The sequence below is a fragment of the Erythrolamprus reginae genome, chromosome 4 (genome assembly GCF_031021105.1).
Source record: "Erythrolamprus reginae isolate rEryReg1 chromosome 4, rEryReg1.hap1, whole genome shotgun sequence".
NCBI lineage: Eukaryota > Metazoa > Chordata > Lepidosauria > Squamata > Dipsadidae > Erythrolamprus > Erythrolamprus reginae.
The window spans coordinates 37,195,070-37,208,443 of record NC_091953.1 but is presented as its reverse complement, the minus strand read 5'-3'; the positions used below and the strand labels follow the sequence as shown (position 1 = coordinate 37,208,443).

The 13,374-nt window shown below is 42.1% G+C and overlaps 2 protein-coding genes across 8 annotated transcripts in view; one reads left to right on the top strand and one right to left on the bottom strand.

Annotated features, from left to right (window-relative positions):
- Nucleotides 1–1,835: 1,835 nt before the first annotated feature.
- On the bottom strand, nucleotides 1,836–6,178 carry LOC139167124 (putative protein ARB2BP). The gene is given in 6 exon segments (XM_070751543.1): nucleotides 1,836–1,925; nucleotides 4,455–5,122; nucleotides 5,125–5,218; nucleotides 5,221–5,264; nucleotides 5,640–5,790; nucleotides 6,101–6,178. Coding segments are annotated over 6 exon segments (1,125 nt in total).
- The window catches only part of SENP7 (SUMO specific peptidase 7), a 47,809-nt gene continuing 40,590 nt past the window's right edge, over nucleotides 6,156–13,374 (top strand). For 4 of the 7 annotated variants that reach the window (XR_011558959.1, XM_070750062.1, XM_070750059.1 and 1 more), the window contains exon 1: nucleotides 6,156–6,516. The gene's annotated coding sequence lies outside the window, so the exon portion shown is untranslated. The remainder of the gene's footprint in view (nucleotides 6,517–13,374) is intronic. The other 3 variants (XM_070750065.1, XM_070750060.1, XM_070750061.1) reach the window with 3 other exon arrangements.

Genomic DNA, 13,374 nt, shown 5'->3' with positions numbered 1-13,374 from the left:
TAATGGGATATTTGCAAAAAGCCTTTGCAGCTGAGAACATTCAAATTCTAGAATCAGTTACAGTACTGTAATGTGTTGTCAGTAATTTGTAAAATGAATATTGCATAAATTTGTGATTTTGGGGGATATGAGAAAGCTGCTTGCCCAATGTGTTCACTGTGCCCTAGCTAACATACCATATTTTTCATAATATAAAATGCACCCCCCCCCCAAAGAGGCTGAAAATTTGCGTGCATCTTATACTCCAAATGTAGCTTTTACTAAGCTTTTTCAGTCCTAACGAGTGAAACAATCTTCCTTGCTTTGCTAGCCAAGGAATCTTCCCTTTGCCTGCTTTTCTTATTGTTTTTGTACTGAAGAAAGAGAGAAGTGAAGTGTTTTAGAAACTGTTTTTTATCCTCAACCAGGGGATAAAAAGCAAGCACATATGCTAAAACCAGAAAACTAATGTGCTGAAGCTGAACAGACTAAACACTAGCCAGAAGAATACCTGATAGACAGATTATTTTTTCTCTATTTTCCTCCCTAAAAACTGAGGTTTGTCTTACACTTCGGTATATCTTATACAGTACTCCAAAAAATATAATATTCCATTGAGAAAGTAGAGAATGCCTTGTTTAGACCTTAATAAATCTACTATGTATCTTTTAAATTGTAAGTTAGCCTCCTGTATTTGGGAAACGGAATAAAGAAGTTATGGCTAACCAGCTTCAGTAAAGATTATCTAGATATATTCCAAACTAACTTGAAGACACTCATAGTCTAATACAGTGTTTTTCAACCAGTGTGCCGGGGCACACTAGTGTGCCGCGAGACATGGTCAGGTGTGCCGCGAAGCTCAGAGAGAGAAAGAAAGGAAGAGAGAGAGAGAGAAAGAAAGAAAGAGAGAAAGAGAACAAGAGAGAGAGAGAGAAAGCAAGAGAGAGAGAAAGAAAGCAAGAGAGAAAGAGAACAAGAGAGAGAAAGCAAGAGAGAGAGAAAGAGAACAAGAAAAAGAAAGCAAGAGAGAGAGAAAGAGAGAAAGAAAGCAAGAGAGAGAGAGAAACAGAGGGAGGGAAGGAGAGAGAGAGAAAGACATAAAGGGAGGTAGGGAGGGAGAGAGAGAGCAAAAAGGAGAGGAAGGAAGGAAGAGAAAGAAAGAGGGATGGAGAGAGAGAAAGAAAGAGGGATGGAGAGAGAGGGAGGGAGAGAGAAATAATGTGAAAGGGAGGAAGAGAGAGAGAATTTTTTTGTCCAAACTTTTTTTAGGGCCCCCCCCCCGCCCCCGCTCAATGTGCCCCAGGGTTTCATAAATGTAAAAAATGTGCCGCGGCTCAAAAAAGGTTGAAAGTCACTGGTCTAATAGATGATTTATCAGTCATTTCTGTAAGACTAACAGATTGTGTTAGTCCAAAGTTTGGTGCTAGGTATTAAAGAAATGTTGGTGATACCCAAATCTTTTTCCCTATTTCAATCACAATAAGGGAGGATATTTTTCGAAACCCTACAGGGGATAATACTGTAAGCTTGATGCATGATAATAAAATAAAATTAGAATTAGACAAAGTGGAGGTGTTTATTTTGAAGGATCAGGATCTAGATTGGGGTGTCAATCTGAGGGACTGTGGGCTGGATGCATCATGTACAGGCCACACCTACCTCAGTTCCACAAATGAGAAAACCGACACAAAACATCACATGACGGCAACATGATGCAGCAAGTTTGACACTCATGAACTACAGGACAAGGCTATACTTCAGAAAAAAGTAATACAGTTTAAGAACCCTCTTACATCCTGTTTTTTCAGGTTATATTGGATTGTATCATAGTATCTAGCTTAGAAACTTCTGCATGTTCAAAATGCAGCACAAGATTGTTCAAGTACTATTTGAAGGGTAGCATTTTGTCTGTTGTTCTGGGAATTGCCTGCACTGTCTACCAGTTCCTAGAGGACATATAACGTGCTGATTATTTTCAGTAACCCTAAATCATCTAGACTCAGGTTGTCTGACTATATGCATGATTCTCGCTTCTAAGACTGCCAGACAATCTATTTTTCAATATATCAATATATGGGAATGATTTGGGATTCAGTCTGTTCTGTCATCTCTAGATTATAAAATGCATTTTCTGTAGATATTCAGTTCACATTTTTTACAATCCTGCAAAAATGCCTTAAGGGCCCATCTTTTCAATCTGGATTTTCGTTCTTTTTAGAAAGTTGTCATTTTTATATAAGAGTTATGTGTATTTTGTTACTTTATTTTAATGTTGGTTCAGGACAGAAGTTGTAATTTAAATCCAACCTGAACCAAAAGAAAGTTCAAGTAAAATGGAACTAAAATTTTAGATAATAATCTATAAAAAAGGGATTTTTAAAAGTAACTTTAAAAATATTAATAGTAACAGTAAATAAGATCAATCTAATTTGATGTGACACTGTAAATAAATATAATTTTAAACAGCATTTTTGGTGAAATGTTCAATATTTCTATGCAGAGTTCTATACATGCACTCTGAGTTTAAAACAGAGGTCCCCAACCTTTTTTCCACCAGGGACCGGCTTTCAGCTAGACCAGTTTTCCATGGCCCGGTGGGGGGGGGGGAGCTAGCTGTCAGCGGCGCCGTAAAAGGGGCGATCAAGAGAGGAATGAGTGAATGAATGGACGGAGGGTGGGAAGGAAGGAAGGAAAAAGGGAAGGTACAGGAACAGAAGAAGGGTGCAAAGAAGCAAAGAAAGGTGTGAAAGGGGAGAGTAAGAGAGGAAGGAGTGAAAGAAGGGAATGAGGGAGGAAAGAAGGGAGGAAGGAAAAGGAAAGCAAGAAATGGAGGGAGGAAAGGAAGGGAGGGAAGGAAGGAAGGAAGAAAGAAGGAAAGAGGGAAGGGACAGGAACAGAGGAAGGAAGCAAGGAAACTTATGAAAGGGGAGAGTAAGAGAGGAAGGACTGGAGGGAGGGAGGGAAGAAGGTAGGAAGGAGAAAGAAAAGAAATAGAGGAAGGAAAGGTAAAAGAGAAAGAAAAAGAGCAAGAAAGAAAGAGAAAGAAAGAAAGAAAGGCAACTTCAAAGAAAGGCTCACTGAGCATCTCTCACTCTCTCTCTTTCTATCCCTCTTTCTTTCTTTCTCTTCCTTTCTCTCTCTCCTCTTCCTTTATCTCCTCTTTCTCTCCCCCCTCTCTCCCCCTTTCCCTCTCTCTTTCTCTCTCCCTCTCTTGCTATCTCTCCCCCCTTTCCCTCTCTTTCTCCCTCCCTCTCTTTCTCTCTCTCCCCCCTCTCTCTTTCTCTCTCTCTCCCCCTCTTTCTCTCTCTTCTTCTCACTTTCTCTCTCTTGTTTTCTTTCTGTCTCTTTTGCTTTCTCTCTCTCTCACTCTTTCTCTCTTGTTTTGTTTCTCACGCTCTATCTCTTTCTCTCCCCCCTTTCTCTCACTCTCTCTTTCTCACTTTCTCTCTATCTTGCTGTCTGTTGCTTTCACTCACTCTCGTTCTCTCTCCGTTCTTCTCAGCGGTGACGCGCGCACGCCCTGCCCGCCTCACATTTGCCGAGAGGACTTTCGCCCCGGGCTCTCAGCAAGGGGGTTTGCATGAGAGGCGGGGCCGGCGGAAGGTGATATTCAATGTCGGGGGCGCACGGGCGGTTTTGCGCGCGCTCCCTATCTCCCTGCTAGCCCACTCGGAATACGTATTCAAAATAAGAAAAGCCTTTGCCGGCGAAGGCTTTTCTTATTTTGAATACAGTATTCCGAGTGGGCTAGCAGGGAGATAGGGAGCGCGCGCAAAACCGCCCGTGCGCCCCCGACATTGAATATCACCTTCCGCCGGCCCCGCCTCTCATGCAGCCCCCTTGCTGAGAGCCCGGGGCGAAAGTCCTCTCGGCAAATGTGAGGCGGGCAGGGCGTGCGTTCCGGGTGCGGGAGGAGCTGCGGTGAAAGGCAGGAGGTGGCAGAGGAGCAGAGGGGGCAAATCGGGCGGGCGGTGGGCAGCGCGGAAAGGCCGAGGGGGCCCTGGTGCCGCGGACCGGCTGAAAACCCCCAACGGCCCGGTCCGCGGACCGGCGGTTGGAGACCCCTGGTTTAAAACATTCACAATTATCCTAATTTGAAGTACAAGAAATTGGCTAATATTTCCATCAAGATTTCAAACCTATTTCTGATGTTTATCCTAGTTACTTTTTTCATTGTTTTATTGGTGGTTCAGATTAAAAGAGAGTTTCTAAAAAGCTTTGTTAAAAAAATTAATTCTAAAGACATTGAAAGAAAAAACTTACTAAATTATAAATTTTGTACAAAGTATTATTTCAACAATAAATAAAGCCTAACAATGGAATTCAAAATTGCATTTACATAACATCAGCTTCAGCCAAAGGGGAAGAAAAGAAATAATATACAGTATTAAACAAAAATAGTTTACCTTAAGAGTGTGCCTAGACATTTGCATCGAATACTTTTTTTTTCTGATAGAAGAAACTGAAAAACATACATTTTTATTTTTTTTCATGGCACTTTTGCTCCTTGTTGCAATAGGTGATCAACTGAAATTGTTTTTAGTACTAGGTTTCAATGCATTCTTTAGATACTTGAAGATGGACTGCAAGCTAGAGGATGGAGCCATATTGTATTTTTCAGATCTAGTGGAGACTACAGGGCAATTCGTTTTCACAAGGCAGCCTACTGACCTATCCCCAGACTTACTATTTGATACCCACTCTTGACAGTGCTTCCATATCCATGTTTGTACCTCGGAATTGCCATGTGTCTGATGTTTCATGTGATGCTAAGAGTCAATAAGTGCAACAGCATACACTTTCTTCATCACTTCCAAAGTTCTTTGCATGAGTAAGTTGGTAAAAATCAATCCCCCATAACCATGGGCAACAAAGGCCACATTTCTAGATGAAGCCTTTGAAATGAAATGATCCCAAACATAGGTTATATTTTCTTCGGGGTTACTGCTGTTTCTCTTTGGGACTGCCCATGATAAATTTAGGGGACATATAGCATCATTCTTCAAAAGGCTTAGACATTCTGTTTCTATTTTCAGATCTACAAAATTATCATTAGGATTTAAAACAATCACTCCCCAAGAGCACTTTAGAGCCTTTGTAATGAAAGGTATCTGAGATCCATGTTGAAGGCCTTCATGTATTATTGGCCTGCATGAAATGTCCCCTGATCTTGAAGGACAAGTAAAGCTGATCTTTTTATCAATGCATTCTTACTCATGAAAAAGGAACTACAGTACAACTTTTATTGTCTGCCAGGCATGTTGGGATGTAAATCTTCTGTGGGTCTTCTCTGGGTCCCGTCAACTAAACAATGCCGCTTGGCGGGACCCAGGGGAAGAGCCTTCTCTGTGGCGGCCCCGGCCCTCTGGAACCAACTCCCCCCAGAGATTAGAATTGCCCCCACCCTCCTTGCCTTTCGTAAGCTACTTAAAACCCACCTCTGCCATCAGGCATGGGGGAACTGAGATACTCTTTCCCCCTAGGCCTTTACAATTTTATGCATGGTATGTCTGAATGTATGTTTGGTTTTTACTTTAATGGGTTTTTAATTGTTTTTACTATTGGATTATTGTGTATACTGTTCTATTATTGTTTTTAGCCGGCCCGAGTCTCCGGAGAGGGGCGGCATACAAATCCAATAAATCAAATCAAATCAATACTGCAAACTTTTTCAAGCTCATAAACATACTGAGTTATTAACTGTCCAAGAATTTGGTAACGTTTGTGATTATGTTTATATGAATTCTGATAATTAAAAACAAAAGTTTCATTAGTGTCTACATAATAAATAAATAAATGTGGGCTTTCCAGCTATTTTTCTCATCAACTTTCTTTGTACAGTACTGGATTATATTAATACTTCATTAGTCATCCTCATCTACATGTTTTTACATCAGTTTATCAATAAGAAATCAAAAGGTACTGTTTGAAATACTTAACCTAAAAAAAAATAGGGTGCAGGAGTCCATTTGTGTTGGCTAATTAATTAACTCTTCCGGCACCAAGAGCTATAGGGAGAATCTTTCAATTCTCCCTCATTGGAAACAGTTTTAAAACAAGCCAGGATTGCACTAAGGTTTTGGCCACGCGCAAAACGCCGCCTGCTCTCGGGCGGACTTACACAGTGTGCTTCGACGCCGGAGAGCGAGCGCGTCTCCGAAGCGCAAACCGTCTCTGAAGCAAACTCGCGCAGCCCCATTGGTCCGAAGGGCGGCGCTTCTGCCGGAAGTCGGGCGCGAGATGCTGCGCGAGGCGGCGCAACGATCCGGGGGTGGCGATTAGAATCAACAAAGGCCGTTGCCGTTGGAGGGGTAGCGGGGCTTCATTGTATCAGTTGAGAGGCGAGGAGAAAGATACATGAACAGGGTGGCGGGTCGTACTTAAGTTAATGCCGTTTCAGGGTTTACTTTGCCTGGAAACAAGAATCGCGGGCCTTCGTCCGAGAGGAAAGTGGATTCTGCCGGGGAGCCTCGGGTGGAAGCCCAGCCGAGGGCTTTAAAGACTCATAGTAGTGGCTGTCCCTGGGTGGATTAGATGGTAACTACAGTGCGGTTGCTGCCGTATTTTTTATGAATCCCGATCTATCTATCTATCTATCTATCTATCTATCTATCTATCTATCTATCTATCTATCTATCTATCTATCTATCTATCTATCTATCTATCTATCTACCTACCTACCTACCTACCTACCATCCTACCATCCTACCATCTACTCTGTCTGTCTGTCTGTCTGTCTAGGATAGTAGTTTATGTAAACATATAAATATAACATAGAAAGTAATGATAAAAAAGACAATAGGACAGGGACGGTAAGCATAATGGTGCCCGCCCCTTACAGAAAAGGGGAAGAGGTCAACTGTGGGCAATCTAAGGTTGAAGATTTTGGAGTCCGGGGAAGAAACCACAGAGATGGTGAATTCCAGGCGTTGATCACTCTATTGGTGAAGTCCTCCTGCATCTAGTTTGGAATGGTTTAAATTTAGTTTGAATCTATTACGTGCTTGTGTGTTGTTGCAGTTGAAGGTAGAGTAGTCATTAACAGGAGGGCCATTTTGGTCTATGATTTTGTTCTGTTCTTTCCAAATTCCAGTTCGGATGTTTGTGCATTTTCAAAAAGAAACGCATAGCCCGAGGAACACAAAGTTTTATTGCATTATAGGTTTAGGTTGCTTCCCTTAGTCTTGTCCTGTTTGTTTCCTTAGGTCAGTGTTTCCCAACCTTGGCAACTTGAAGATATCTGGACTTCAACTCCCAGAATCCCCCAGCCAGCATTTGCTGGCTGGGGGATTCTGGGAGTTGAAGTCCAGATATCTTCAAGTTGCCAAGGTTGGGAAACACTGCCCTAGGTGATTCAATTTTTTTAAATAGGGGACTCCGTGTAAGTGGCTTGCAGTGATAGCAGATTTTTTAAAACAGATTCTTTATTCTGTCAACAGTTGGCTTGAGTTACATCTTGTGTTTTTGATTGCGTGGATATTATAGCAATAGCTCTTAGACTTATATACAGTTTCACAGTGCTTTTACAGCCCTCTCTAAGCAGTTTACAGAGTCAGCATATTGCCCCCAATAATCTGGGTCCTCATTTTACCCACCTTGGAAGGATGGAAGGCTGTAAAATTGGGTGCATCTCATACTCAACCTTGAGCCTGGTGAGATTTGAACTGGTGAACTACAGCCAGCAGTCAGCAGAAGCAGTTTGCAGTACTGCACTCTAACCACCAGGGCTCATTTTATTCCTCCATCTGGCATTAGATAAAAGGGTAAACCAAAATTTTAGATTTAATTGGATTTGTATGCCACCCCTCCCCGAGGACTTGGGGCGGCTCACAGCATGTACAGAAAAACAAGAAACAATAATAACAATCCAATTAATACATTAAAAAACAATCTTAAAATTCTAATTAAAAAACTATCAATATCATTCATTCAATAGTCAAACTAAAGTATTCATTGGTCGGGGGAAGATCTAAGGAACCCCAAGCCTATAGGCAAATATGAGTTTTTAAACTCTTTCGGAAGACGAGGAGGGTGGGGGCAATACGAATCTTCGGGTGGAGCTGATTCCAGAGAGCCGGGCCCCCCACAGAGAAGGCTCTTCCCCTAGGTCCGCCAGCCGACATTGTTTGGTCGAAGGGACCCTAAGGACCAACTCTGTGGGACCTCACCACCAAATAACGGATGTTAACACGATGTCCCATGAAATGCTAGTGGGACTGTGCAAGTTTCACATTGACTTAACAAGCAACTGCATGTGTTTTTAATGCCTGTATTGATGCAAATGTTGTGTATTTCAAATATTCATTTGTTATATGCTAAATGTTCTTTTAGCAATGCTTAAGAATAGTAATTGTATTCCCCAATATTAATCTTGGTCCCCCCTCCCCAAATATTTATCAATATGAGTGATATTTTTTTTCTCTTTTATTAGGCATGTGCTGACAATGCTACTCTATGGAATATTTTTTTCCATGTTATTCTTGTATGTTATCATCTTGCAGAAATGCCACCAAACTAAAAATAATATTTTTATTACATTATAAGGAAAATGTGGGAAGCCCCTCCCTTGAAGAGTGAAATATTTTGGATAGAAGGATAGAATAATTCCCCTAAGGGAGAAAAGGGAGAAATACCTTATGGGAAACAGAAACCAGCCCCGGTTTCTCTGTTCCAAGCAGAAAATGAGGTGGCCAGTTTATATAAATGAAGATTTGGTAATTCATTCAGAAAGACTGAGTCAGGCAGAAATTTCAGATAAGGAACACACTAAGCAACACAATCAAGCCAAAGTTTTTATTATTTATTATTTAGATTTGTATGCCGCCCCTCTCCGCAGACCAAATTATCTCAGACAAACATTTAGAATTTGCATTACCCCTTTTGCTTATGTCAAACTCGCAGCATCATGTTGCCATCACGTGACATTTCATAAGATTCCCCCCCCCCCCTTCGTAGAGTTGTGGTGAGTGACCTGTGCATGATGCATCTGACCTATGGGCACCAGTTTGATACCCCTTCTGTAGAGCCAGTCATGACTCCAAATGATCCCATAGGAATCCAGAAGTTATAAACCCACTATAAAGTTATAAAACCCACCCACTATAAACTCTGTTTTGTCAAATGTCCCAGAATCACATGTAGTTGGTGGTTCTTTTCATCAATAAAGGGAACCTTTCCTTCTAATCTGCCTCCAGCCACCATTTTATTTCCATTGCCTTTCTCCTGACTTGGAACTGGACCTGGATATTTCTTCCAATGAAAGGTTTACTGCAAAATCTCATATATCTAAGTGAATACTTTGTTGACTATTAGAGCAGGATATAAGTGTATCTGAATGAATGAATGAATGAATGGCTGTCATTCACTCTTTTTGGAACCACATATTTAATAAATACATATAGGGACAGTTTGTCAGGCTCATGGCTTCTGATGTGCCATATTTCACCTGTCATATTTTAAGCTGTTTAAGATCCAGTTATTCATCAATTATAAAATATGTTCTTAAGAATTAAACCATATGTCAGGAGTGAGGTTTTATATATATATATATATATATATATATATATATATATATATGTATGTATGTATGTATATATATATATTGTGTGTGCGTGTGCGTAACATTTTTGTTGATAATGAAAAGGAAAGGAGACTAGTAGAGATCTATTTAAAATTTATTTTGTTCTCATCAGATAGCCATAACCTTACTGGGATTTGAACCTGGGGAGTCTGCCTATAAGGTAGTAGTTTTAACCTCTAGACCAGCGTTTCCCAACCGGTGTGCCGCGGCACACTAGTGTGCTGCGAGACACGGTCAGGTGTGCCGCGAAGCGCCTAGGGAAGCTCCAGCTGGGCGGGGCGCTGCCGGTGCCGACCTGGAGCTCCCGCTCGCAGCTGTCCCCCGGCTCCTGCTCGATGCCGCGGTTTTCGGCGCTCTCCTGCTGGGCCCCAAAGAAGGAAGGCAGGAAGGAGAGCTTCATTCTTCGCGCCTTTTTCCCGCCTTCCTTCTTTGGGGCCCAGCAGGAGAGCGCCAGAAACCGCGGCATCAGGCAGGAGCCGGGGGACAGCTGCGAGTGGGAGCCCCAGGACGGAGGCACCGGCAGCGCCCCGCCCAGCTGGAGCGCCCCTGGCATCGGCAGTAAGTGTCCTTTGTGGCCCGGCGGGAGGGCACTGGCGGTGGGAGCGGGGGGTGGTGGTGGTTGCAGCGGCCGCAGGCAGTCGCAGGGAGATGGCGGCGGCGAGAGGGAGCTCCAGGCGGCGGCGAGAGGGAGCTCTTTCTCTCTCTCTCTCTCAGCTGACTGCAAGCGGGAGCCCTGACGGTGGCGGTTGGACGTGCTGCTGGACGTCGTACATGCTGGCGCTGCGGGCCTGGCATATACGGTGTCCAGCAGCACGTCCAGCTGCCGCCGTCAGGGCTCCCACTTGCAGTCAGCTGAGAGAGAGAGAGAAAGAAAGAGAGACATATAAGAGAGGCAGAGAAAGAGAGACAGAGCGAGAAAGAGAGACAGCAAAAGAGGCAGAGAAAGAGAGAGAGAGAAAGAGAGACATAGCAAGAGAGGCTGAGAGAGAGAAAAAGAAAGAGAGACATAGCAAGAGAAAAAGAGAGACTTAGCAAGAGAGGCAGAGAGAGATAGAAAGAGAAAAAAAGAGAGACAGCAAGAGAGAGAGAGGGAAAGAGAAAGAGAGAGCAAGAAAGAGAGAGCAACAGAGGCAAAGAGAAAGAAAGAGACATATAGCAAGAGATAGTGAAAGAGAGAGAGAGAGCAAGAAAGAGAGGAAAAAGCAAGAAAGAGATAGCAAGAGAGAGAGAGAGCAAGGGAGAGAGAAAGACATAGAGGAAGGGAAGGAGGGAGAGAGAAAGAGAGCAAAAAAGAGAGGAAGAAAGAAAGGAATGGAGAGAGAGAAAGAAGGGAAGGAAGGAAAAGAGAGAAAGAGGGAGAAATAGAGCGAAAGGGAGGAAGAGAGAGGGTTTTTTTGTCCAAACTTTTCTTTAGCCCCCCCCCCTTTCAATGTTCAGGATTTTGAAAATATGAATAATGTGCCGCGGCTCAAAAAAGGTTGGGAAACACTGCTCTAGACCACAGTTCTCCTCCTCCTTCTCCTGTATATATTACGGAGAGAGAGTACTGTATATACTAAATATATATATACTATATATTTTATCTTCCTACAAGGCGACAACAATTGCATCTCACTTTAAACTATTTTTCAACTGTTGGCCTGAGACACTAGGTTTGCACACTATACTGTTTTTGAGAGAGACATCGAATAAAGTGGTAATCCAGGCTGTGTCCTTTCTTAATTCAGTTAAAATTATGATTTGTAAAAGGTTATTTACCATAATCATGGCTCTGTTATTCAAACCAATAGAAGAAAAGGGAAACCTCAACTTTCTGTTTCAAAATCAAACATCCTGAGATATGCAAGGAATGAAATAAGGATATTGAGTGAATAGTTGAAATGTTCAACCCTTTCCCCATTCCTTGCAAGATAGCTCTATAAACATTTTTAAATAAAACATTAATTTAAAACATATTTAAAAATTTAACTAGTATGGCTTCTATACCAGGCTTGACTTAGCATCTAGATAGAATCATTTGGACAATAAAAGTACTTGTTTGTTCTAAAGAGCTTAATTTATTCATTGTAATTTACCATAATTTGCTTATTAAATCAGCAAACATAATTTGCATATGAGTATAAGCTAAAGGTATAAGCTAAGGAGAGCTGAATTAATTTCCCCCCCTCAAATTAGATTCCATCTCAGCTTTAGGTCTGTCATATATTCAAACATAGAAAATTAATTACCAGAACTCTGCTAAGCTTAAGGCATGAAAGCTTCCTTCCTGCTAGAAAATGTTTTTGCAGTTAAAAGAGAGGTATAAAGAAGATGTCTTCTTTTTATTTGCTTTCCTGACTCTGGAAACAGTTACTAGATTTTGTTTGCTTAAATTGTTACTAGTTCTGCTGATCAAAAAACTGCAATGGTTTCATCTGTACTTGGAGACAGCTAGAGTTTCATTTGCTTTTTATTTAAGCAGAAAAATGGTACCTATAAAATAATAACAATGCTGGATATTGGGTTAAAACAGAGTATCATTGATAGGGCTGGGAGAGACTTCATAGGTCTTATAGTCCAATGCTCTCCTCATGGCAAGAGTCTCATACTATCCCTGTCAAATGATGGTCCAGTCTATTTTGGAAAGCCTCCAGTGAGGCAAGGTATTCTATTGCTTTAAATATTCTTGCTTTCAGAATATTTCTCCTTACTTTTAGTTTAGTTCTGTCTTTAATAAACTTCCACCCAATACTTCTTCTCCTGCCCTCTGGTGCTACGGAGAGTAAGTCAATTGTCTCTTCTCTATGACAGCCCCTCAAGTACTAGATACAGATATCCAGTTCACACAAGCAGCACTTGAGAGGGATTTCTTATGTTTATTTCACAACTAACTTCTGTATAGTGTTCCCCCAAAACCCGTGTCAATTTCCCACAGTTTTTAGTGACCTTGGTGCCTAGACATCTTCTAACGAAGACAACAGGAGTTTACCAAGAGTGTGGATAAGGAAGAGAACAATGAGATGGCACAAGTAAGCGTGAAGCGAAGGAACTGACAGCTAGCAAAACGAAAGATAGCCAACAGTTTGGCTTCAGTGGTTCTGAAGGACAATGAGCAGGTCTTTCCAAGAAAGTCCCAAGTCCAAACATGAGTCCCAGGAACATGCATGAATCATGGCACAGGAACAAAGTACAGTGGTACCTCTACCTAAAAACGCCTCTACTTATGAACTTTTCTAGATAAGAACTGGGTGTTCAAGATTTTTTTGCCTCTTCTCAAGAACCATTTTCCACTTATAAACCTGAGCCTTTGAAACTGTAACTGGAAAAGGCGGGGAGAAGCCTCTGTGGGGCCTCTCTAGGAATCTCCTGGGAAGGAAACAGGGCCAGAAAAGGCAAGGAGAAGCCTTCGTGTGGCATCTCTAGGAATCTCCTGGGAGGAGACAGGGCCGGAAAAGGTGGGGAGAAGCCTCATGGGGCCTCTCTAGGAAACACCTGGGAGTAAACGGCCTCCATCCTCCCTGTGGTTTCCCCAATTGCATGCATTATTTGCTTTTACATTGATTCCTATGGGAAAAATTGTTTCTTCTTAGAAACTTTTCTTCTTAAGAATCTGGTCACGGAACGAATTAAGTTCGTAAGTAGAGGTACCACTGCACTGCAAGAAGCTGAAGATGTCACACTGAAAAACAAAACAATTATCTCTGACAATCACCCAACTCCCTCTACCAGTTTAAATCAACCCAACTGGTGCGGCTTAGGAGGAATAAGGCTGCCTCCCCCTAAGTATCCCCTCCGAGCTCTGCCAAGTCTGCTGTGCCTCTCCATGTTCAGCTTTT